Source organism: Electrophorus electricus, chromosome 1, assembly GCF_013358815.1.
Source record: "Electrophorus electricus isolate fEleEle1 chromosome 1, fEleEle1.pri, whole genome shotgun sequence".
In the NCBI taxonomy this organism is placed as follows: Eukaryota; Metazoa; Chordata; class Actinopteri; order Gymnotiformes; family Gymnotidae; genus Electrophorus; species Electrophorus electricus.
The window spans coordinates 7,290,612-7,317,819 of record NC_049535.1 but is presented as its reverse complement, the minus strand read 5'-3'; the positions used below and the strand labels follow the sequence as shown (position 1 = coordinate 7,317,819).

The 27,208-nt window shown below is 40.0% G+C and overlaps 1 protein-coding gene across 2 annotated transcripts in view; it reads right to left on the bottom strand.

Moving 5' to 3' along the window:
* mapk8ip1b (mitogen-activated protein kinase 8 interacting protein 1b) overlaps positions 1 to 24,816 on the bottom strand; it is a 33,976-nt gene extending 9,160 nt beyond the window's left edge. The window contains exons 1-4 of one of the 2 annotated variants that reach the window (XM_027023914.2): positions 24,643 to 24,816; positions 9,202 to 9,313; positions 3,775 to 4,020; positions 893 to 974 (exon numbers count right to left, since the gene is read on the bottom strand). In XM_027023914.2, the coding sequence (XP_026879715.2) occupies positions 893 to 974; positions 3,775 to 4,020; positions 9,202 to 9,313; positions 24,643 to 24,740 (538 nt within the window). In that variant the 5' untranslated portion in view covers positions 24,741 to 24,816. Of the gene's footprint in view, positions 1 to 892; positions 975 to 3,774; positions 4,021 to 9,201; positions 9,314 to 13,423; positions 13,565 to 24,642 lie in introns of those variants that run through there. The other variant, XM_027023915.2, reaches the window with a different exon arrangement.
* Between the last annotated feature and the right edge of the window lie 2,392 nt (positions 24,817 to 27,208).

The following is a 27,208-nucleotide window of genomic DNA, read 5'->3' as shown; positions in this document are numbered from 1 at the left end:
CAAAACAAAGAACTAAGCAACAAAAACCACTCTACAGCTATTGTGAAGAAAAGCTGCATGACTGGTCACGTGTCGGTTATGTGGATGGATTTTGTAAATGTACAACGCAGTGCTGATTCACCAGGCTCTGGTTACCAGCCCACTGTGTCTGCCTTTCTATTGTCCATGAGATAACTGGGCAGAGGTGAAGTTCAATAAGCACTGTGCAGCAGGCAGGGGTGTGGTCTATTGTTGCTGGTAAAAAGGCATTACTAGGAAAATGACTTACTTAGCCACACTCAACAGTAGCCCCACCCCCACAGGAGCCCCACCTGGAAATCCTGCTTCCTCCAGGTGGTCTCATCACATGCTGAGACTGAACCCTCTCATGCTCCTACACCTTTATACTATGCCTTCAACACTTGCTGACTATTCAATAGAATCATATTTCTCACCATGAATACAAAAATATGGGTAAAGAGATCATTTGTTCTCACGCAATAACAGCCATAGCAGTGATGCACATACATCAGTGAACAGCAGATTCGACATCTAGTTGCTACTCTGGGTTTTTTTTAGCATTAGTTGTTAATCCAGAACAGCAGTAATGACATCACTTCCACCTGGGTTCGTGTTCACATGCCAGGATTCCATTGGTAAAGGATCATAACATTCCATAGTACGGAAAATTGGTGCTGCATCCACCCACACATCACAGACCTGCATTGTATTATATCCATAGGAAATAATTAATTGCATGGTAAACTTGGAAAAGAGCTCATAAGTTTGTGCTAATGGTAAATGAACAAATGTCTAATCTCATTGATGGCTCAGTAATCATTAAGGTTCAATAGTGGAGGAAGTATCCTCGAGTGGTAAAAGATCAGCATCAGGAAGCAGGCACCAAACTCACCTGTTTTGAGAGGTGAAGAGGACCGTGAAACTTTTTCCTGCCAGCTGTATTTTTTCGCCAATGAGTTGTTGTTCAGTGTGTCCTGTGGATCAGAGAGAGTGATCAGGAGGGGTAAGGACCACGAGCACAAGTGATCAGGTGCTGTGATCAGGAGAGAGTAAAGACAGAAATGAGGGATTAAAGACTGAGTGTGTGCGTGGTGGGAGAATATGAGAGAGGCAGAGCATTAGGGGTGAATAAGGACAGAAACAGAAATGCTGGGGGAGAGAGAAAGAGAGAGAGATGGGGACAGGGGACTGAAAATAAAGCAGCACTGACCAAAAAGCAGCTAGATGGAAAGGAATGCAAGAGATCGTTAAAGTGTTGGAATTCAGATTTGGACATTCGCTCTGTTACACACACATAAAACAGCCTGTATACACAGAGCAGAAGGCTTTTGTCTCTGCTGCGTGCACAGCATTTGAAAGGAGCCAGAGTTCTTTTCTCTCTCTCTCTCTCTCTCTCTCTCTCTCTCTCTCTCTCTCTCTCTCTCTCTCTCTCTCTCTCTCTCTCTCTCTCTCTCTCTCTCTCTCTCTCTCTCTCTCTCTCTCTCACCCCATCCCCCTGCCCCTCTCTGACACTTCCTCACACCCACAACAGAGGGGCAATTGTTGACTTCTAAGGCTCACGTTGCCCTCATAGTCCAATTTAAGTCTAGTTTCCAATGCATTTCTCCCTGTAAACCCCACCCCTCCTTAAATGCCAACAAAAGTAGAATTATAATAACTAGGCTCCATATATCAGTGTAGCTCCATCCTCCTGATAGACTATACAGCCTCTATCTGTACATATCAGAATAAAGACATTGTGTGTGTGTGTGTGTGTGTGTGTGTGTGTGTGTGTGTGTGTGTGTGTGTGTGTGTGTGTGTGTGTGTGTGTGTGTCTGTGTGTGTGTCTGTGTGTCTGTGTGTGTCTCTGCATGTAATGTGTGTGTGGTTTGACAGGTCCTGTCTTTAGATCCCTCCTTCCAGTGAGCTGACTCATTGATACCAATGGTAATGAAGACAGTGCTCCATCCCCATGGCAACAGAATCTATGACGTCGCTAAGCGTTAAGGTATCCAAGGCTTTAGACGAAATCACACACACACACACACACACACACACACACACACACACACACACACACACACACACACAACACAACACAACACAAATGCGCAAAAACACGTGATGTTAGAGACTTTTGAGTCTTTTCTTTCCACTTTGATAATTTATACATTTTAGAACATCTGATATGCAGCCTTTAGTACATTTCACATTTGTGAGTATGAAGTCATGTATCAGAATAGTGGAATTAGCATCTGTTTGAATATGCGTGTGTGTGTGTGTGCGTGTGTGTGTGTGTGTGTGTGTGTGTGTGTGTGTGTGTGTGTCTGTAAAAGGTTAAAAAGGCCAAATATAGTAAGATTATATATGTACATATACAGAGAGAGAGAGGGAAAGTTAGAAAATGCACTGAATGACTGAGTGAAAGTGATTTTTTACAGACTTAAAGATTCGTGTGTACTCTAATTCGAGATTAGGGATTAGATTGCAGGTTAGGGAATACCAGAAATAAACTACACCTTCCTTCTAATGGTGCACACAAACAAACACACACACACACACACACACACACACACACACACACACACACAAACAAACAAACAAGCAAGCAAATTAAGAATTCAAATTTCAGATTACAGTTTTACATTCAACAGAGAAATTGTATAATGAGAAAATATTCACTTTGGTTACTATTACTTTATTAAATTTTTAGAAAGCTTCCTTCCTCACATACAAATATTTTACATATAGAATAATATCATATTTCATATATTTGAAATTAATATGTAAAATATTTCAATGCATCTAAATCCCTACATATAAAATGAACTTGCAACACATTAACACATTCCTTAAAGAAGGAGTAGGCATCATCATCATCATCATCATCATCATCTTCATCTTTACCCCTTGGTTTCACCCTCTAACAGCAGGAGCCCTGTCTACAATACTCCTTCCACCACCTAAAGCTGAACTCGGCTAAACTTAATCCAGTTTGTCTTCTGTACCATCCAGTCCTTAATGAGTCTTATATTGTTATGTAATTCCTGTTATTTAAACACTTAAAAACATAAACCAGAGCAAACCAAAGGATCCTCATTGACATCAGCTCAGTACAGACCACACTCTGTTTTATGTCTTGCAATGGAAAACAAGGCAAACCATTGTGTGTTGTGTTTTTTGTGTGTGTGTGTGTGTGTGTGTGTGTGTGTGTGTGTGTGTGTGTGTGTGTGTGTGTGTAGCTAAGATGGTTTGATTTGTCAGAACCCTAGACCCCTACAGCACATGTCTTTGGGGATTACTCCAATTTACTCCAATTAGTCCACTGAATTCCCCTCAGCCTTCCCAAATGACAGTCTTGAAATGAATGCATGTATGCATGCATGCATGCATGCACACACACAAACACACACACACACACACACTTTTTACAGTTAAGTCAAACATACACACCAGCCTGAAGATAATGTGAGATGTGAGGGCATGTCAGACTCTATTAGGCATCTAGGACAGTAAGCACAGGCACAGAGAATAGAAGAAGACAAATACATTCATATGCACACAAACACATACATACACCAACACACACTCTTACACTTGTACACAAACCATAGATGTATATGAAAAGAGAGACAGCTGTAGTTATTACTTGAAATCAAAGCAATCTTTTCCTGAATACCCACATACCAACACACTTACTCTATACCTTCAGAAGGACAGTAATTTAATACTGTTCACACATGGGGCAAATACACACACACACACACACAGAGACAAACACACACGTCTCTTTACCTGTGTGCGTGGCACCTGTGGGAATAGGTTGAGAGTTGTGGGCCGTTTGGGCCTGTATGTATCCATGATGACTTGGGTAGCAGGGTCTTTGGCAGGTGCTTTGCTAGCAAGCGGATGGGCTGCCTGGTCCTGAGTGCTGTCATCAGCGTCGATCAGGTCCAAGTGAAGCATCTCTGCCTGGATCTTCCCCACTGCGCCTGCCTCCACCTTCCCCAAGCTACTATTGGGTGCCCGCATCATGTGAGCCTGCAGGGATTGGAGGAGACATATGTAGGTCATATGAGCAGGAGGGAGAGATGCGGGGGGGGGGGCAATTATAATAACAGGCTCTCATGCATCAGAGACAGACGAATGGCGAGAGAGAAAGATATGCATAATGGCCATGTTGAAATACAGTGAACTGGATGCAGATACAAATACATACACTCCCATGTCCAGTGAGATCACTCATGTATTGTGTGTGCTTTTACATGGTATGACTCACCATGCTCTTTCAAGAGAAACATGTTAGAGAGAGAAAGAGACCGACTGCCTGTAGCTTCAAAAGCAACCTGTATCCATAGCAACCCAGCTACATGGTTTGAGGATATCCACATATTAAACCTTTTTTCCAGATTTCATAAAATGTGCTTTTAAAAGTTGAACCTGTTGTTATTTTCCACATATGTTTAAGGTCAGTGAGAGCCCTGTCCCAAAGGCAACTAGGGTAGTGTTTACTTTTTAGTTTGCAAGGGGTTCCCTTGGTTATTCCTTTAGCTATACTTCTCTCTCTCTCTCTCTCTCTCTCTCTCTCTCTCTCTCTCACACTCTTTCTCTCACACACAAATGCACACACATGAACACATACACACGCACACACATACAGTTACTTATAGAGCATGTCCACAATGGTCAGCAGGAAAGAGATTTTCTTCCCTGGGTAGAGGTGACATGTTAGTGTTAAATGGCTCCCAGTAAGATCATGTGACATCAGGGTGTGCCACAGTTGCCCCTCCTCTGGCATTATGGTTCCCACAGTGATGCATCGCAATGTGTTATTTTGTTTAGGTTTCCTGTCTAGTCATGTGCTTTCTGTTTGTTTTGGTTATGTGCCCCACCTTAGACCTGTGTGCTTTGCACTCCCTCTCTGTTTAATCAGATCCTGTTAGTATCTTGTTTATTTAAGCCCTGTGTTGTCCCTGTCTTGTCACTGGTCTTTGTTTGAAGTTAAAGGTACTGTTGGATGCTAGATGTTAGTATTTCATGTAATGAGTTTTTTGTCTGCCTTTCATCTTTATGCCCCGCTTTTAAAGGTTTAAAGGTTTCTTTGTTTGGTATTTAGACGTCATGTTTTCTTAGCCATGTACTCCGCTTCTGTTTCGTTATCTGATTCCCCTGGCACTTCGACCCTGGTTCATTCTCTGGATTTGCCATTAATAAATGTTGCTCTTCCCAGCGTTTGCATCCTGCCTCTAATCGCGTAGCATTATAGCGTGTTTGTGTTTATGTGCGAATACACTGAGCCACAAGTAGCCCCAACACTGCCAGCACCACAGATGCATACATGACAACTCCAGAAATCACTTGCATATGCACACAGCCTAAACACTTCAGTCAGAAGAGCAGATGTAAAATCGTTCCCCTTCCTTCAGGGTGTGCCACTGTGATGTTAACAGCTTCTTATGAAACTCACACTGAGGTCAAATATTAATGACGGTATTCTCCCATGCATTTTCGTCTTACGTAAATCCGTCTTTAACTTGGATGAATAGTGAGCATTATCAGCTTGTTGTTATAGCTGAGGATGCAAAGCATGCCTAATAAAATACAAAGACATGCAGCTCAAAGTACTGTACAAGGCAAAAAAAAGGCTTACAGGAGAACATTTTTAAATTAATTCACTGAAGAAAAACAAGGATAAAAAATTAAATCTAAAAATTAAAAAAAATTCTAAAATACTAAAAAGTCTAATAAAAATAAATACCAATTATGAAATCATAAGAGATGAGTAATGTGTAAACAATTCTGCAAAAGATTAAGAAATTAGTAAAACAGCCAAAGTAAAAAAAAAAGGTAAAAAACTGAGTGGAGATTTTGAGCGGAAGGAACCTCAACTTTGCCATGCCCTCACCTCTGGCGCATTGGGAGAGATACATCTTTACTTCTAACTCCTTCTGACTACTAACTAACTACTTCTAACTCCTATATTTTTTAGGGAAGTCTTCTGGTTATGTAAAGGATAAGAGTATGTGTGAACTGGTTTTGAAGTCTTTTATCTTAAGCCTGAGATGATAATTTGGCAGTATCATTAGGCACATGACAGTGAGTGAGTGTCACAAACAGATACAAGGATGAGTGTTCCTGAGTTGTGCACCATCACACAACAAATAACTGCACATACTTCAGCACTTCTTCAGTCATAAAAGGAGATGACAGTGTAGACAGTTTCAGTATTTGGCAAACACACTCAATCAAAGCAGTTTCCTTATAGTTTTCTATAAGAAGGCAGCATGTGTACTCCCTGGGAATGGATCCCATGACCATGGTGTTGTTAGCATCACACAGTGATTATTTTACCAGGTGAGCTACAGGAGTACTGTGTCTGTCTGTAAATTCTCCCCTGAGTTCTCTTGAGGCTTTATGGATAGCCACTCTCTCTGTCTCCCTCCAAATGTATGTGGTCCCTTTAAGAGCATTGGCCCTGTTGCTAGGAAACTGCCTGGAGATGGGGCAGAGAGACACAGCTTTGTGACTCTGACCCTTGCAAACACACACACACACACACACACACACACACACACACACACACACACACACACACACACACACACTGTTAGCATATTTACCTCTATGACTATCTTTTCCAGTTTTTGGCAGATGGGGTCTATGTCAAATAAAATATGTTTTATATAAAAACACCATTTCTACTTTCCATGTTTAAATTCCTCATAAAAGGCCTAATTCAATCTCATTATTAGCATGTAAATAAAAGTATCAATCTGTAACAGCACCCAGTCCCTTCACTTCCTGTTTCTACCTGCTTTGGTGAATCTAAGTATGTGGCTACTAAATCTGCTGTGCCCTTATTACACAGAACCTGAAGATTACAGCCAATATTCATTACAAAGTTGGTAATAAATGAAATGAGCTTCTTTCAATCCAAGTACTTACAATATTACAATATTGTACAATATTACAATATTACTTTGTTTTATTTAATAATTTTGTTTAATAATTTGTTTTATTTAAATTAATTATTAGTTAAACTGATTCTTCAAACACATTGATGTGGCATGCTTCAGATTCATCTCTATGAATCATTACAGGCTGATGCATGGGGAATGTTTAAAATTTCCGATTGAATTTAGTACCTGAGCTACTCAAAGAAAACACTTAATAAGTATTCAGTCTTCATATTTAAAATATTTATATTTAAATGTAAACTGTTTGAGAAATTATCTGATATTCTGCATATTAAGTTTTAGCATTGAATTCTGATCCTGTATAATGATAATCAGATTTGTCACAGTTTATACAACTTTGTACTAATCATGTGGTCGGTCACATGGTTAGTTCTGACATCTCAATATGCTAATGAAATAGTCATGATTTATAACTTAACCATATGTAATAAAATACACACACTTGGACTAAGAAGGATTTACAAGCCTTTGCTAGTGTTAGAAATATGGACTGTAGATGGTAAGTGCTCAAAGTAGAAGTATCGTTAATACTGACGATAATGATGACAAAGATGGTTAATCAAAGAGTAAGTTTGAAAAGATAAAAAATCCTTTAGCTTTGTGAAAGTCCAAAAAGGATCATGAGACAATTTGTTTAGGTCAGAAAAAAAGGCCATCAAGTAGGTCACAAGCCCCCAGGATCAGCATCTATGTGATACCCATTAGGAAGCGGACAGGCACTAGAAGAAGGATGCTGAATAGATTATTAGTGTATTGATTAGCAGAAGAAGCAGGAGGTTTGCCACTGTGAAATATAAGCACACAGCCCCCTCAAGATCTCTTAATCTCCCTCTCTCTCGTTCCCTCTGTCTACCCCCCGTCTCTCCATTGCCCTCTCTCTATCTATCGCCACATTATAGGTTTAATGACATGTTGTGGTCGTTTGAGCTAATTTGTGCATCACAAGGTGCATTTCAGCTGTGCCCAGGGGCATCTTAGCATAGTCTGGTCTAATGGCAATGCCTCTCCCACATCATCCCACCACCTACACCAAACATCTTGACCTCACCATCATTACTAAAGGAGTGCATTCACAAGGCGTGTGGTCCCTTTAAAACAGCTCCACTGTCTCAATCTTGGCCGCATCGACAGAAAGGCACAGCGAAAGAGAGAGAAAGAGCTGAGAGAGGAAGCAAAAAGAGAGAGAGGAGGCAGAGGAAGGTGGTGTCAAAAGAGAAGGTGTGGATGACTCAACCCAAATACGGAGAATAAAACAGGACCCTATTTCCATAGCAATTGTGAATATTTTTTTTTCTGCCCCCACCTCTTGTACGTCAGAGCTGAAAATACACAGACACCTTTTTCTCAGTTTGGCACCTTGCCATCTTCCTTGCTGCATGTTGTCAATGCACTACAAGAAACACATACGGCACGTGATGATTTCCTCATGGTGGGAGAGTAACAGAGTGGCAACCAGTAAACTGTGGTTAATTAATTGGAAAGGGAAAATGACAGACTAGTCTTGACCAATCGACTCAGTTTTTCACACGCATAATAACTGTACAGCCATAATATGCAATAGCGACCCCTAGAGAAGAATCCACCAAACTGCAAGTTCACTATATATAGTGAAGAAAAAATTCTAACACATAGAAAGAACAAAGCATGTATCATGAAACGATAATGATTTTACAAGACGAAATGGTAAAACGTTTTAATAAATAATAATATATAGCAACTTTAATTATATCATATAGTTTCTTTAGATGCTCATAAAGCATAACCTTGGTTCTATGTCCTTTTTACTTGGACTTCCAATGTATGCTGTGTGTGTCTGTGAAAGCCCTGGACTAATAACCTCAGTACTATTCCTTTAGTTGGAACAGATGTAAATAATAACATAAGAAGAGCATGCTGAATTTATAAACCCATCTATCTTCCCAGTTTTGCCATGTGTTCCATCTTGTGGCAATCCATTTATGAAGTGATTCAAATCATAGCATATACTATTGAGTAATAAAACAAGTATAAATTATTTAACAATCATTAACAAAGTGTTAGATAATGATTTAGTTTATCTGTTGCAGGGACTGTACCTGGGTCCCATCATGCCATAATGCTCAACCACCAGACTAGCAGGTAAAACAGACTAACAGGTAAACCCTGAAATCCCTGTGCGTCTATCTGCTCTGTTAAAATGGCTTAAACACTTTTAGCTGTTCCTTTATGTGACTGTGGTACTGGGAATTCTATGACGTTCGTATACCTTGATGTCAAGGCTGTTGCAGTTGAGACTGAGGCCATGCTCATCTGTGATCTCTGTGATTTCGGATAAGTCCTCATCCTCAAATTCATCTAGGCTTAAGTCATGGGTGAGCCTGCAAATACAAAAACAACACAACATATTTAGGCACTCTTCTGATTTGTCACAGTTTTGGGAGTTAAGAAGCTATTTCTTGGAAACAAACATTTCTCCTGAGATAGTTGGTCAATGACATCCATTTAACCATGTTAGAACAGGGTAATTTTATCATGCTGAAATGTCAGCCTGTCAAAAGTTTAAAATCCCTCATCTAAAGTGTTACAAATGTATAAGATTTAGCATTAACATGTTAAATTCCCCACTAATTACAAAATATGTACACAGCAATGACCCATTAATGGGTCCAGACTCTCACTCCTTATCTTTCACAATGCACTTTTCATTTTAGTTAGCAAATATTTCACAGTTGATAGGGAATAATACACCTCAAGATTAATAACTAGACAATAAGGCAAAGGTTTCAGAAATTAACAATTGTTAAGTCTTTTGCAAGTGAAACTTCTCATTCATTAAGAACATTTACACTTTGCACTGAGGAACAATGATGTTTCATCCATTCAGTTTCCTGTTCAAAAACTGCAGGGAGTGATGATAAATTGGGTCACTGTTCCTTTAAATCTAGCCACATTAATTCAGGCATCAGCAATGTGCCTGAGACAGTTTGTCTGTGAGAGCATAGCTGCTGGGTGATGTCTAGAGAGTTGGGAGATGTGAGATTGCATAATTGGGCACCATCCATGCCCCGGAGGGACAGCACACAGGACCCATCTTAAGTAGTCCTGGCAGTCCAGGAGATTCTAAAGCTCAGATGAATGGGGTAGGATCTGGTTCCTCAGAGCTGACTCAAGCCTGAACAGATGAGCCTGAACTGGAGATAGCATGTGGAAAAACTGGGTTTCTATGCATTGCCTAATAGGATTTTGAATCAGTGGTTCACAGTTGTTCTGTACCAGCTGGCTGGTCATTTATTTTAAGAGCAGCGTGGTTCTGACCAGATGTCAGAAAAGTTCAATTCAATGAATTGCAATTTGACTAAATAACTTATTTAAAGGAATGATCTGAGGTCTCAGATCAAGCTCCATTTATCTGCGGTAATGGTAAAAGATTTTGTTGCTCCCTTCAAAATCATTACCATGACGAATATTCATTAACCTGTACAAAATGTATTTTGAAGCTCTTACTTTATGTTGAAAATTTATTTCTATATATTCTGTTTTGGAATCAGCATCATATTGCAGTATATTTGATTTTTATTTGCTTTCATTTACAATAACCTTATTTACAAATCAAGGAATCAAAAACCTTTATATATGGTGTAAAGAACCTAAAAAATCTTACATTAAAGATTAATTTGTGAATTTTTTTTGTGTGTGTGTGCACTGTACACATTATACATGCATTTGCAGGCTGCCTAAATGACAAATTACTTCTTTGTGGCACAAGGCACTGATGTTTTATTGTTTTTTATTCACTTAATCCTAGTTCTCATGCAAAATATGGCTCATTCAGTTCAAACCATTTTTTTTTGTCAATTCAGCATTAACACAGTCAATTTGCAATGTTATTCTAATGTCATATATAGAGTTCGTTTGATTCAGTGAAGTTGTGACAACTAAACACAGATTACTATGAAAATTACAGCATAGTCAACAGCAACATTTCTGTAGCATAAATTCAACATTTAGAAAGAACTAGAGCTCTTCATATTTCAACAAAAACACTTGGAGGACCCCAGTTAACCTTCATGAAATCTGACCAGTAAACAAATTTGCAAGTGATTGAGAAAGAAATATATTAAATAAAAGTAATTTTGGTTTGGAGCAGAAAATTTAACAAAATTGATTTTTTGCTTATTTGAATTTCATGGATTATCTCTGTTTAGTAATATACAATCTCTCTTAGAGTTGGCATTTTTCCAAGCACTAGTTAAGAGACAGAATAGCAGTTTCAAAATTCTCACGTGTATTTCAGTCACACCAAAACTAGGACAGACCTTCTAAACTGAAGGACAATGTCTTATAGCATGGTCACAGAACAGAGAATAGTAATTTCTTAAAGGTAGAGGACAAAATGCTTTTCTGACACTGTCCAGTTTGAAGCCTCTTATATTTAAGATAAGATTCACAAGCTGCTATGCTGCTATGTCAGTTTATTAATAATTAGTCAAAAGTGTGCATCTGTAATATTAGATACTGACTGCTCCTGCTCTGCCATATGGCACTGTAATAGTGGCATAAGCAGGAGCTGATGAAGGTTGGATGTCTTGTAATAAGCCAGTGACTTATGGGATTTGATTATGGTGTCATAGCCAAGTCCTCCTCATTTTTGCAAATGGAATTATACCCATTCTGTCTAGCCCCGGCATGCCTGAAATATGATCTTTACTGGCAGTCACATGATGCCATGTACTAATGGGAAACAGAGGACATGTGAACTCCTCTGTCAAAAACATGACATCTAAGCTAAAGGTTACTTCCTAATTTGTCTGGTTAGTGAAAATAGAAGTGGCAAAAATGTCTGCACTAAAAATAGATTTGCTTCATGGAAGCAAATATTCCACACATGTAGTCCCTATATTCTTTAGTTTATCACTAGGAGTGTGTGTGTGTGTGTGTGTGTGTGTGTGTGTGTGTGTGTGTGTGTGTGTGTGTCTGGCACACAGTTATCTTTCACAACAGCATAAAGGAGACACTTTCTGCCCTTATGTCCATCTGTAAAGCTCTAAACACGGAAGGTTCTGGCAGTAAAATGGAAGAAGCTTTCTCAAAGGCAAGTCTAATCGATTCGCTCCCGACGTCCCTCTCTGCTCCTTCCAGGATTCTTTCCACAGAACATATGAGAGGGGGCCTACTAGAGGGAAGCAGGGAGGTAACATGTGGCCACATTATTGCCAGATCGATAGCAACCACAAGGGCATTCATGGCCTGGGTCAGTCACTGAGAGCAGGACAGAATGTCTCCACAGGAACATATACACAACGATAAATGAGGCTGATGGCAATTACACTGATGAACACCTATAAGCACTTAATACACATGCAATGTACTGACATTACAGATCATCTTCACAGACAGAATTTACACAGGTGAGCTTTTGGATGTGGACTGCAGAATATTGAACCCACAGAGTTGAAAAGAGCAGACATTAGTTTTAACGTCCACGTGATGTCCTCTTTGTTAATGAATATCACATAACATTATATTACTTATTATCAAATACATTTTAGCATAGAATGCTCAATAAAGGACATTTGGAGTGCATCATGATACGATGTCTCATCTTCACAGTGCAATAACCACAAGAGTGGTAGCTTTTCTACTCCTGGGTGCAGTGCAAATAGATCTGCCCAGGACAGGACAGGGAGGGGGGTGGAGGAGAGGTAGAGGGAGAGTGAGAGAGAGAGTGGTGAACGTGTCCTGCAAAAATCACTGCATGCCTCCTCAGCTGTGTGAACTCTATTAATGACAGCAGACTTGAGCAGAGAGCCTTAGTGACTGACCTCATACAGCCCAATTTCTGTTTCCAACCTTCTGGCTATAACTCAATAAAATCAAGGACTTAAAGTTCAAACCTTTTAGCATTCATCCTTGAAAATGAATATAAGAACATTTGTTGGCTCACAACCGGAATTCAGAAAAGACAATTCATGTGCAAGTTCATATAACATTTCCTGCTGGTAAATAGATATGTCTGAATTAGCACTGCATAGCTTGCTTCTCACCTTTAGTGATGCTAGGTTCAGATATAAGCTCTGTATTGTGGCCAATCTATCATTTCCACCATGAACAAAGAGCACCAAGTTTGGTTTATCTGCTAGAGCTAATCTTGCCTCTGTTACCTGCCACTATAACCTCTGGTGCAATCCAAACACACACACACACACACACACACACACACACACACACACACACACACACACACGCACACACACACACACACACACACACACACTCACACACACACACACAGACACACACACACACATACACACAAAACCACTCTCTGTCAAGGGCACCCACCGGCGATACCACAACCATGCCAGAAAAACAGTATGATACAGATTAGTAGAATCACATCTGCATGCCCAATCTGGCACGAGATCACCCAACCTCTAACTGCTCTAACCCAGGAAGCAGAAGCCCCAAGGGCACAGTAGCATGCCTACCATTTCTCCCACTGGTCCTCCATCCAGCCCTCGCCTCCGTCCCCTCTGGAGTCCATGCCACGAAGCAGCACAGCGTGGGATTTATCTGACCGTCAATCAGAGCAGCATTCGCATCACTGCGCCTTCAACCCCACTGTGAATGAATAATCCGATCCACAGCAGTCTCCCTGCGTGTTCGTTTTTTTTATCTATTATATAACATAATCTCCCCTCTGTTCCTCAGATTAGTGAATGCAGCATCAATCTCCTTCCTCCCCTCTTTCTCTTTCTCCCTGTCGCTCTTTCTCTACCTCTGCTCTCCACTCCTCCTTTGGCCAGAGTTTATTTACATTGTGACAAGAGGATTTACTCCGGGTTGCCTCGCTGAGGAAAAAGTGCTGCTCTGACAAAAACAGAGAGGGCAGGAGCACACAGCACTCAGCTGGAGCAGCTGCTGAAATCCCAAAGAGCTTCCAGTCAGACACACCCCCCAACCTGCATTAGGATTAATGATGCAGACCAAGAAAGTCTCGGTCACCTTTTCCTTCCTTCCTCCCTCTCCCTCTCCCTCTCTCTCCCTCTCTCTCCCTCTCTCTCCCATCCACTCTCTCTCTCTCTGTTCTCTCTTCCCTGCTAGAAATCATGTGGAGGATGCTTTGCAGTGCAATCATTCAAGGCAAGTGGAGCAGGCAGAATGTGTTCAGCTGTTAAAGACATGAAGTAGTGTGTGTGTGGGTGTGTGTGCATGTGTGTGTGTGAGTGAGTGTGTGTATGTTTGTGTGTGTGAGTGTGTGTGTGTTTGTATGCGTGTGTGTGTGTGTGTGTGTGTGTGTGTGAGTGTGTGTATGTTTGTGTATGTGTGTGTAAGATTTTGCTAATCTATTCACTGGCTTCCTTCTTCCCTTCCTACGGACAATGGTATACATTTTGTTTTTTTACATTTCCTTTTTTCATTATGGAGAAAACACAAATGAAAATCACAAATAAAGACCTGTGTATAAGTACACAAGATACTGAAGTCAGCCACTAAGCCACTATTTAAAGGTCTCACTGAGTGGGTCAAAGAGAATGAGTGCCCAATAAAGGAGCATGCAGGTGCACCCAACTAATCTATATGGTTGTATATTAGTATAAACAGTCCTGATCCAATGTAAATAATTTACAATGGATCACATGCATTTATAATCCATAACATATCACCATCTATTTTTACAGCATTCTGCTTTGTTCAGTGGTTTGTTTCAAAGGAATTTCTAATTATACAAAGTGTTTGCTCAAAGATTATATTTATAATAAATAAATGAAAATATAAATTCTTCTGTGGTTCCGCTTGTCCCTTAATCCTTGAACCCAGCCCACAAAGCAGAATAGCTTCAATAATACACAGTCCCATACAGCCTTTCGTGGCTGAGACCACTCTTTCACAACTCTCTGATATTCATCCACAGAATACTTCCCATTTAAGAAAGAGCAGCCAATCAGAACACAGCCACATACTGTTGCCATGCGGAAAACATTTCTACATAAAACAACAGCAACTATAGATCAAAGGCACAGAGGAGTGCAGACAATTTTATAGATTAACAATTCAATAGATAAAACTATAAATTGGTTATATACTAAAGAATAACAGAATGTTTCCTTTCTTGTCACTAGGATGCATCCAGTTTGTTTTGCCTAGCAGTTCTCTTTTCCATTCAATGCACTTCCACAGTACTTCAGGTGATGAGTCATATGTAGAAAGAGAAACAAAAGATGGTCATTCTTATATTAGGTTTGTTAATTAATTTTAGAGAGCCATGTAAGTCCTTCCATTATGGCCCAGCTGATCAGACTCACCAAATCAACTCTATGTAATCATAAGGCCCTGGTGCAAACACTCCTCTGTGTTGAACTACAGCTGCATTAGACTAATACAGAGTTTATAATGTAGAAATACTTGAATCTACATTGCAGATATTCTTACAGGAAATAAAAGAGTATAAGGGGAAGAGAGAATAAAGATCTCAATTACACCTTATCCAGCTAGAACATTAAAACGAAACATGAGTCAGATGTTGACGTGCTCTGCGAATGAAAATCTGTCCCACCAATACTGAATTTCAATTTAGAAATGCCATAGGAAAGTACTTCCAATATCCTTTACATTCCTAGATAAATAAATAACATGATCCCAGTTGGCAATTCGCTTTCATCTGTGCAACCTCAACAAGTAACCCTTCTAATCTCTCCTTCAATTTCACCAAAATATTTACCATGAACAAACTCTTCAGGAAGATTGGGAGGAGAAGCCCACCCATAGCCTGCTACAAAGATTAGTAAAAAAACAAAATTGGACAATATCTGGACTATAATTACCTCGTGCTAGCCCTGCTGGGCCCTCCCCCTCTCTGCCCATGTTCCTGTCAAATGGTTTAAATTAAGGGAGACTGTGATTATGGATGGGTGAAATAACGGATGCTAACTGCTGACTGAATGAAGATGAGAAGTAATAGCTGGAGAGTGAGTGGCTTGTTGTTTTGTGCTGCAGCCTGAGAAAAGAGAAGATTCCCAAAGGAAATGTTCAGCATCAGCAAAAAAGCAAATCCCAGCCTCATTAAGAACTACTGTGTCCACGCTGTCATTACAAACAACACTGTCTTTGAAAAAATCTCAATATAATTCTCAAATGTCAGATTAGCCTTCAATTTTTTTAACATGGAAATTGTAATGCCTGTAAGAAGTTTAATAAACATTAGGTAATAATTTCAGATAATTTAGAGCAAATCAAATTCATGGTGAATAGGACAGAGTTATTGATAGGTGATGCACCAAGATTATAAGAGTATAGATTATGTTCCACATATTTATTTGTTGCTATATTTGTTACTTTTAACCTAGTGTATTATTTCTCCTAAACAACAACAATATATTGGAAATCTATAAGTAAATTTGGATGAGGATCAAAAACAAAGAGACACAGCAGAGAGTTTTCATTCTGATAGAAGAGGTTGGAGGAACCTGGGTGGTGCACAAGTAGTAGTAAATAACTGCAGAGAAAATAAAAGTGTGCTAGACTTCTAAAGGGAAAAATTGCACACTGACCCATGTTTGAGGCCATGAAAGCATTATGTCTCTCATCAATATATACAGTGCCAGCAGACTTATCAGATAACTGACAGGTATCCTGGACTGTTATGTTCTACCAGCAGTGGTTTCAGAGGGATGGGATGCAAATAGGCAGTTACAAAGCTAATAACGAGAGGTGTCCACTCAAAGTCTCTGAGAGGAAACTAAGCAAGCTGGGTTCTGAAGAAAAATAACTAGGTGCACAGAATTTGTACAGAGTTTGGGAAAGCTTAAAATAAAGACACTGGGATAGGAGGCAGCAGGTTCTAGCTGAGAGAACAAAATGATATTTATCACTGTTGATCCTGCTGCCTTTTCTGTGGGACATTTGCCATATCCCATGTCAGTGTGGCTCTTGGCAAACTCATTCATCAAAATATGACCAATGTGTGTTCATGCTGACTTACATGTTCCCTTGTGACTTTTGTCTCATACCCTGATGACCCCAGTGGATTGATTGACAGCCTCAGTGTCAAACATGACCGCCCAGTTAGTCAGTATGGAACAGGCTGGAAATCTGATCACATAAACATGGCTGTACTTGTCTGAACTTGAAGAGGTGAATTGCTGTTAGAGGTCTTGGTCAACAATGGAATCCGTTCCACGATTAAAAATAGAGGCTAATCAAATTCTTTGGTTAAATTAGAGGACACCACAGTTTTCATTTTAAGAACGTATTTAGAGCAGTATCAACTGTGCATTTCTTACATATTGATTGTCACTTTTGGCCTCTCCTAGCATCTACATGGTCACGGTTACCATGTCTCGTGTATTTGTTTTTCTTCCCTGTTTCATTTATCTTTGCCCATCATTTGTAGCACCCGTGTCTTGTTAATTCTTATTAGTACATGTAATTAAAACCTGTCTTGTTCCCTGTGTGTTTTCTGGTCATTGTGATTCCTAGCCCCTGTGTGTAATCCAAGCCTCATGTTATTGCTATTCCTAGTCTCTGTTTTTACTCCTTTCCTTGTATACTGTGCTGCTTCGTGGAATGGACTCCAGAGGGGATGGAGGCGAGGGCTGGATGGAGGACCAGTGAGAGAAATGGTAGGCATGCCACTGTGCCCTTGGGGCTTCTGCTTCCTGGGTTAGAGCAGTTAGAGGTACAACAGCAAATGCTTATGGACTTCATGCCAGGATGGACAGGGTGGACAGCTGCGTGGAGCCTCTCTCCGTGAGCTCAGCTAGTGCCACTGGTAACAGTGCTTCCTCTTCCACTAGTGGGAACCATTTCTACCATATTGCTACTCCGGAGGTTTACAACAGTGATCCGGAAAAATGTGAGGTATTTATAGTTCACTATATTTAGCCTATCAGGCCCACATGCCTGACCACACTAAGGTATCATTTATTATCAACTGACTGACAGGAAAGCCTGAAGCTTGGGGTGTCTCAATCATCATCAGTGACTCTCCTCTGCGATATGCCTACCCCAAGTTCATCTAACAGCTGAGGGCTGTTTTTCTTCACCATAAACAGGGCAGGGCATGCAGTAGAGCCTTGCTACATCTAAAGCAGGGCTCCCGCACCATGACAGAGTATTCCCACGAGTTCTGCACGTTGGCTGTTGCCTGCAACAAGAATGTGGAAGCACTGGTGGACGTATTCCTGGAGGATCTTAAAAGCGACATCCAAGTGGAACTAGCATGCAGGGAAGAAGCCAGGACTCTCAATAAGACAGTCGAGCAAGCTATTCCCCTAGATCACCTTCTTCAAGAGAAACGCCATTCCCTTGGTCACCTTTCTCCTTCACAAAAGCGTACCTCACTGATGATATATTACTGATGATATATCACCGATGATATATCACCTGTATATAACCATCACCAGTATATAACCAGCCATGGTTACTGCACAGCAGTCCATCCCACGATGAGGTAACACAGACAAACAGTAAAGGTCCTGCATGCACTTCTTCAGTTTAATGGCAAATTGGAGAAGTGTGAATTCCATTTGTGCGAGGTTAGTTTCCTAGGCTACTTCATGAAAGACCCCTGCATGTGTATGCAGAGCACCAAGGTGGTGGCCATAATCCAGCAGCCCTGGCTCCAAAGTTGCTGTGACCTTCAGTGATTCTTGGGGTTTGCACATTTTTACAGGCGCTTCATCAGGTCCTTCAGTTCTAAGGCTAAGGCCTTCACTGATCTCTTAAAGGCCAAGCAGAATGAGCTTAAGTGGACCTCAGCTGCAGAAGAGGCTTTCCCTGGGTTACAGGAGGCATTCACTAGCCTACAGCACCTGTCTTGCTGCATCCTGAGTTTGTTTTTTATATGGATGCCTTGGATGCAGGAAAAGAAGCAGTGCCTTCCCAACTCTCTGGAACCAACCCAAAATTAAAGCCTGTTGCATCATTTTCCAGGGAGCTGTCACCTGCCGAGAGGAATTACAGTGTCAACAAGCAGCTCCTGGCAATCAAGCTGGCCTTGGAGGAATGGAGGCAGTGGCGAGAGGGTGCGCCACATCCATTTGTGGTGATAATGGACCACAAAAACCTCCAGTACCTTTAGACTGCAAAATGCCTCAACTCCAGACAGGCCCACTGGTCAGTGTTCTTCTCTATGTTCAACTTGACCATCATTTATCAACCCAGATCCAAGAACATTAGGGTTGATGCTCTCTCACACCAGTTCAATGCTGAGGCATTACCTACTAGCAAGGAGCCCATCTTGCCTTCCTCTTGCTTACTTCAACCAGGTAATATCTCAGGCTAACTCACATCCTTGTGGTCCTCCCAACAGGCTGTTTATTGCAGGGTAGTGCTGCTCCTCACTCATTATTTGGGCTCATACCTCCTTAGGAACAGGACACCTGGGCTCCACCTGCACAGGACAACTGTGCAGGTGGACACTACTGGTGGCCATCCATGCATGGTCAAATATGTAGCATCATGCACACTTTACATTTATGGCATTTAGCTGACGCTTTTATCCAAAGCAACTTACAATTCTGACTGAACACAACTTGAGCAATTGAGGGTTAAGGATCTTGCTCAGGGGCCCAACAGTAGCAACCTGGCTGTGGTGGGGCTTGAACTGGCAATCTTCTGATTACTAGGCAAGTACCTTAAGTACCTTAACCACTGAGATACCACATACATCGCCTGCAGGAACACTGCTGCCATTGCCTACACCAGATTACATTACAGATCTCCTAGAATAGGAGGGAAATACCACTGTTATATCCATCATCGATAGGTTTTCCAAAATGGTGCATTTCATTTCCTTCTCAGCTCTCTCTACAGCCTGGGAAACTGCTATGCTTCTTTACCAACATGTCTTTCACCAGTATGTGTTACCTGAGGACATTGTATCAGACACAGGTGTTTACTTCAGCTCCAGAGTATGGAGGAGGTTAAACATCTGGGTGAGCTTAACTTGTGGGTTACCACCCACATGCCAATGGCCAAGTGGAACAAGTAAATCAAGAGCTGAGCAAGTACCTGAGGCTGCACTGCCATGAGTACCCCAACAGCTGGAGTATCTATCTAGCATGGACCCAATATGCCCAGAACTCCATCTGTCATGGCTCCACAGGACACATGCCATTTCAAAGTTTATTGGGGTATCAACCTCCTCTATATCTTTGGAAGCCGCCGACCTCAGGTAACCCTTCTATACAGGAATGGTTCACGCATGGGTCTGGGAGGAGACCCATCACTGCCTGGAATACGCTATTGCATCCTACAAGAGGAAGATCAATCGACAAAGAGGAGAGGCCCCCCCCATTTACCAACTGGGAGGCTGAGTATGTGTGGACACCAAGGATGGCAGGGCATGCCTCAGTGGTAAGATTAGCCCCAGCTATGTTGCCCCATACACCACCAAGGAGCAGATTAATAAATTCATGGGGTGTCCACTGCCTTTCATGTATCTGCTCTAAAGCCCTTTGCTGCAGGTCCACTAGACAAGGCAGACATTGACTCCAGTCCTCCTCTCCCTTTCGACGTTGGGGGTGAATAACTGCCTGCTACAAACTCTTTTATTTGATGTCACTTCAACCCCAGAATGAAATTTGAGCCATATTGATTTGGTCTTGTCTGGAATAAATTGTAAAGAGTAACTTTTCTCTCACTTGCATCCAAAAAATTAGCATTTTTGTGTACATCTCTGTTACTCAAGTAGAGCCGTCCAGAGTGAGTGAAGTGGAAGGGTCAGTTGATTTTACAGTTCATGAATATGTAAGGTAGCTTATTATTCACTATAGTCAATTAATGTTATCGATAATGTCAAAGATAACACTAAAAAAAGTGTAATTCCTAAACAATAGTTAGGAGACAGTATTAAATAATTTAAATTTTAGAGGTTATTTTATGCAATCTGCAGTGCCCAGTAGATGTTGGACTAAAGCAGTATGACTATAATTACAAATTTCCTGCTAATATAGCATTTTGAAAAAGGAGAAAAAAGACTTTTTTTAAAAAGTGCAGGACCTTTAAAAAAAAATCAGATATTAATTGGGTTTTTAAGGAAACAAATATGCACCAGTACTAACCAGACCAGTTTACATTCATCCACCAGTCACACACACCGATCACTTAATAGGTTCCCTTCACCTGTCACTTGTTTGCCTTTCCCTATTTAAGTTCACAGGTCCCCATTTCTGATGCTGCGCATTAGCGGAATAATGCTGTGCTGCCTCATCAGATGCCTCATCAAGCTGCTAAGGACTGCTACTTTCATTTTCTCATTCGTTTGACCATTGCCTTTTGTATTGCTGAACTAGTGGTGAAACCGTGCTCGTTACCTTTTGGTAAAACCATGCTTACACACATTTGCGCCTCACTCCTTACCTGCTTTTCTCCAGCCATGTAACATAACCAAGTCTAAATAATTCACTTTATTAAAATCTTTGAAATGATGGATATACTGTATATGTATATATATGGGGTTATATGTACCAAGCACTTGTCACCCTGCTTATTTGTGCCGATCATATAATGTATATGCCCAACAGGGAAATACTGTCTGCATATTTCAACTTTCAAAGCACATGCACTGATGAATGTTTCCATATTCAGATCTAACATAAACCCAGTCAGTGGGACAACATGGAGCAAAATTAACTAAGAGCATCTAACACATAAGTACACTTAAACACATAGACACACAGAGACACACACATACACACGACAGGAAGAAAGTTCTGCATTAATCATTCACTAGATGGATTTTAAGTGAAGATAGTGACTACAGGCCTATAAATCAATTTTCAAGAGCAGCATCCATGTAACTAAGAATGAAGCATTGATCTCATTTCCTAAAATAAATCACGACACTGTCATGTTTGTCATTACAGAGGAATTACAAAGGAATTACCATGACCTGACAGAGGAAACAGAGATTTTCGTACATTAGATTAACTTACAAAGAAGTGAGATGCTTAAAAGCAACATTGACACATACAGACTGTTGTCAGAGTGTTTCTGAGCTAAAGCCAGAGTACTGTTCTTTGTTACTCCACACAGAATGTAGCTGGTGTATGCAGGATAACTCCACAGGATCTCACCCAATACTGATGACAGGAGCCAATTTCATACAAGCCCAGCAGAGGCCACACAGACTGCTGCTTTCCATATGGCTCAGTGCACACACATGCTTAAGGATTAGAGCTTTGCTGATTTTAGGTGATTTTTGTTTTTAAATAAGCAGGTTTTAATGAAGCACGTGGTTTTAAAAAAGGAAATATATATATATATATATATATATATATATATATATATATATATATATATATATATATATATATATATATATATATATATAAAACTCCCCTCTTAAATCAGGTTTAGCCAGGTGCTAGCAAAGCTAAGGTCATGTGTTTGATGTCGAGTGAGCACACACACACTGTCATACTGAGATTTTATATATATATATATATATATATATATATATATATGTGTGTGTGTGTGTGTGTGTGTGTGTGTGTGTGTGTGTGTGTGTGTGTGTGTGTGTGTGTGTATGTATGTCTCTGTGTGTGTGTGTGTGACTCTGAATGACAGTATAAGCCAAATACTGAAAATCTATTGTAAAATGTATTCGATAGCATTCATTTACTTCAAAGCCACAATTGTGAATGCATGTAAAAAAAGAAGGAACTATCCTTTTCTGGCTCATGTCCCTCTCAGAAGGCAAGAAGTAAAAGACAATTATATAAATATCATGGTTTTAGGCCCTGAAAGATGTCATTATGCTATATCTGAACAGCATACATGCTGTAAATAAAATCAGCTCCAGAAATCCCTGCTTGTGACTTTAAACCCCGTAATCAGCATGCAAGATTTTGAAAAACTACAAAACACTACAGCCGCTTTCAAATGATCTCATACAGCAGCTCCCATGTGAAGGTAAAGATATGCATACGCAGTATTGTATGTGTCCTGGTTATTATAAGCAGTGCATGCAGTGGAATGGAATTATTTTTGTTCCTGTGTGAGCAACCAGCCTTTTTCAGCCTGTCTGACTGCTGAGAAATCCATATAAAGGAAGCTGAGCTGAGGTTTAGGTTTGGGTGCTGGCCATGGCATGTAGTACACTGAAACAAGGACTTTAGCGTATTATTGCAGCAAGACTGCAGATTTAGACAGCAGGGGATATTAATATAATTTTTTAGTATGTTGGTTTCTTTTTTTATGCAGTGATCCACACTATTAGGTTGTGTTAGCTACAGTATTATCAGGATTTATACTGTACAGGTCTGTGCATTTGCAGGACAGAAGACTTGGGGGGTGTGGTGGGAGGCAATTATGCATAGCCTAACCCTATTCGGACAGGATTAAATTTACATCGGGCCATGGGGTCACTTCTTTCTTTTACTGGTTCTGAGATTTTATTTGGTATTATTTTATTTATGCCATGTTTGCCGAATTTCATACTGTTTTCCACCTAACTCAGCGCTCGCCGGATAATTTTAGTCACTTCCGGATACAAATCTCAGTGATTTTCCAGACAGATATCGCTTCAAGTTGGGGGAAAAAAATATTTTTGACAGCTGATAGTAGCCGTATTTAGTCTCCTAGCGCGGGGAACCCCATAGTCCGTACCGAATTGGGTAACGAAGAAATTAATGCTTTTGAAGAGTCACTCAGCCATTTATTTGATCTGGATGGTAAATGTTCCACTCCATACGATACCTGGGAGAGCATTATCCAGAGTAAAAAGAAACTAAGATCAATGAGATAAGTGAGAAGGGGCAATTATAATCGCAGCTACAGGTACAAATGATTACTTACTCGTTGTATAACTGTAAGTTAATTAAATGTCTAATGTTAAATGATGTTAAACTTATATGAATGTAAACTGCTAACGTAATAAAATAGACAACAGCCTTAAGGATAATAGAGAGAATAAATAATAAGTTAAAGTATCCTAAGAAAATACAACACTGGGGCATCTTGTAGTAATACTGATGCCGTCCGGATGCATGAGTTTCATCACTGAGGAGACGTGTAAAATGTTCCATTACAAACACCTCCCTGAAAAACTAATCCAATCCGAATAGGGTTTAAACGATAATCTGACATTCGGTTTGATTTTGATATTATTGATTTATAGCAAAACAAACAAACTAACAAACACTATAAAGGTTTACGTTTACTCAGAGCAGCGCAATTACTGCGCAGTCTACCCGGGCCTCCCAATATTCCAGGCGATTATATTTTTGACAATAACAATTCAGGTTGACTTTAAAATAGTTTTGGTGGTAGCCCAATATTCTTACTAGTCATTCAATTGTGTTTCACTTATAACATTTTCTTTGTAGTTATCCATTTAATTATCAATAAAATCTCTAAGACTAATATCCATTTTTAAAGCGCTTTCAAAGTTATTTTTTAGTCCCCGACGGTGCAGTCCCCACAGAAAAGGCACGCCCATATGGACTATATTTTGCGAAGCTGACAAACAACCTAATTCCCCCAGGATATTACCCTGCATTTTCTAACCGCTGATATTATCAAGTATAAATCGTTATAACCTGCGAGCCATCAACAAGCATCTTCATCATCTCCGTTGCATTGGAAGCATGTCAGATAGCGGCGGCAGCTGATGACAGGCTCGAGACCTCTGTTCCAATACACCACAGCCACTAACAGATTACTGTAAACAAACACAGCTATTTTCAGCGCAAACACTTACTTGCAAGTGATGGGAGACTCAACCCGCAATCCTCGGGAAGGTGGTGGAGACGGTAGAGGTTTTCGCTTTTCTCGATCCGCCATACCTTCCTTTTTCATTCATTTGCTACAGAAGAGGTTCCAGGGCAAGAAAGTGGTAGCGCGATGCTGTGATAAGATTCAAGCCGATGGGAGGGGCAGGTATGTCGCTCGCGACGCTTTACGTTTCAAGCCAGGAGCTGTGCAGTCAAGCAAAAGGATACACATGATACACACGACCAATCTATATAGTCATGAATCTAACAACGGCTGGAAATAATTATTGTACTGCTCCGCATACTACGTGTTGAACAACCTCCGCCTTATTCATGCATACAAACTGATATGACACATTTAGCCTTATCTTTTAAGGCTGTTAAATAGACTACAGATATGCAGGTAAAATAAAATGAAACAAACTACGCAAATCACGGTTATCATCAAAAAATAAAATAAAATAAAATAAAATAATCTTAATAAGTATCACTTGCAACTAACATTTCATTCAATGCAACACGTTTTTAACCGGTTTTAACCAGCTTTGCCGGCTTTGTGTTTGCCTCACGTAAACTGAGGTCTGGTCCTTCTGTAGGCTTGGCTGTAGTTTGTATAAATTAGGATTGGCCATTCTGTTAACCACACTTAAATCTAAATTTCCATTCAGGGCCTGCTAACAGTGGCCCTCAGGCAGCTAATTAATAAAGTGCCCAAAGCGTTCCATTAGCAGCTTTCTTGCCATACAGATGGGTGTTTCAAATTGGGGCCCCCCAGTTCTTCTTAGTAAATGCTGACACATTTCTTTAATCATAACTGCATCTTACAATGCAGTAAATCTGTAGTCATGCTTCTCCTGTTTATGGCCTGTTTTGATTAACTAAGTTCCTTGAATAAATTGCTTTGCTGTCAAGAAAGGATCAAGTTCTGTGACCATAATCAACTGTAGTCCTTTTTTAAACACCATTAATATTAGATTTCTTTTAAGCTGTTATGTGCATCTTTATATATGGTCATGGAAGATCAAATTCATTAATAAATGCATAAAATCTCTGTGTGTAGTGTGTGTACATTCTGGGGCTCACAAGACAGTGAGGGAAGAGAACACAGAATTTGAAACACATAGACGGCTATTAAAACACTCAAGAAATAGGATTTGTTGGATATTTAACCAACATTTGCCAGATAACTGTCAGGAGAACATCTTTTAAAACCTTAAACTGCATAAAAGGGTTTGCCAAGTTATTGATATGAAATGCATAAAACCTGAAAAAAAAGAATGATGAAGAAAATGCCAATCATTGTGAGATGTAAATAATCAAACAAATCCTCCTCAAATATGTTATGACCCTCTGTCCTTGTTTCCTGTCCCAGCAGGAAGTGCAGAGTGGTATTAGTGGGGCAGCTGTCTCTGGAACCAAACCACCAGGTACGTCTGCAATGGTTATGACTGCAATTTGACTTTAATAAGTGCTAATTTGCAAAACTACCCATCAGACTGGGGGTGTACATTTAGAGTCTTATTTTAAACACACACACACACACACACACACACACACACACATCCCAATTATTTTCTTCCACATGGGTTTTAAACAATTACTTACATTTCCATCAGTGGGCTATTTACAGGGGTTTAGTTCACCATTGATGATAAAAGTGATTATAAAGATATTTTAATTAAGTTATCAATGTATAGGAAACATTTGTATTATAATGTCAAATACTGGTGTACTACAAAATTAAACCCAAATTAAGAAATATTTAACTGTCAAGAATATACAGTAGAAGAGAAGCCAAAAACCATTTCATGAAAATAAATCAGTGCAGTTATATCATATCAACAGCATTAGTCAAAAGATTTGATGGTAAGGTATCTTATGAGTGAGAATATTAAAAGGAAGCCACAGGTTAAAGTGAGTGTCAAATAACATGTGCTGGAAATGGCATTGAAAGAAAATCTTCATCTTGAGATTTGTAGCATCTTTGAGTCTTCAGGCTTGTGGGTCTCCACATGAAGAACCTGGGAGTTCTACTACACCTACAATGGATAGTTTTTGTCAGCTAGGAAAACTAACAAGCGAGTAAGCCTGTAGACTGCAGGACATGGTTAGAAGAATCAGGCAGAAATGCTGTTTAAACAGAAGGAGCATTAATGTCTACGATTGCTCAGCATTTCCTGACTCTATCAAAATTAAATTGCTGGTATCTAGCAGGCCACCAGGGGGCTATGAAGATCACATGACATAGACATACATCACCATATAGAGCTTCAGTGTCACAGACACGATTTGGCTATGCAAACTATGAAAAAAAAAAAAAAAAAAAAAAAAGTCTAATTAAATTAGAGTACTTCCATCCCATTCCCACTATGCAAAAATAAATTTAAACCCCATACAAACTTCCACCCTATGTAAACCTGACTGAGGGGTTGGCCTCTTGCTCCAGTAATGACTCTTAGGGGAAAACAGTGGAACAGAAATGCATTTTACTTGTGGTTCTGTGTTCTGGCACTTAGACCCTTGAGGCATACAATAAAAAAAACTATAAATTTA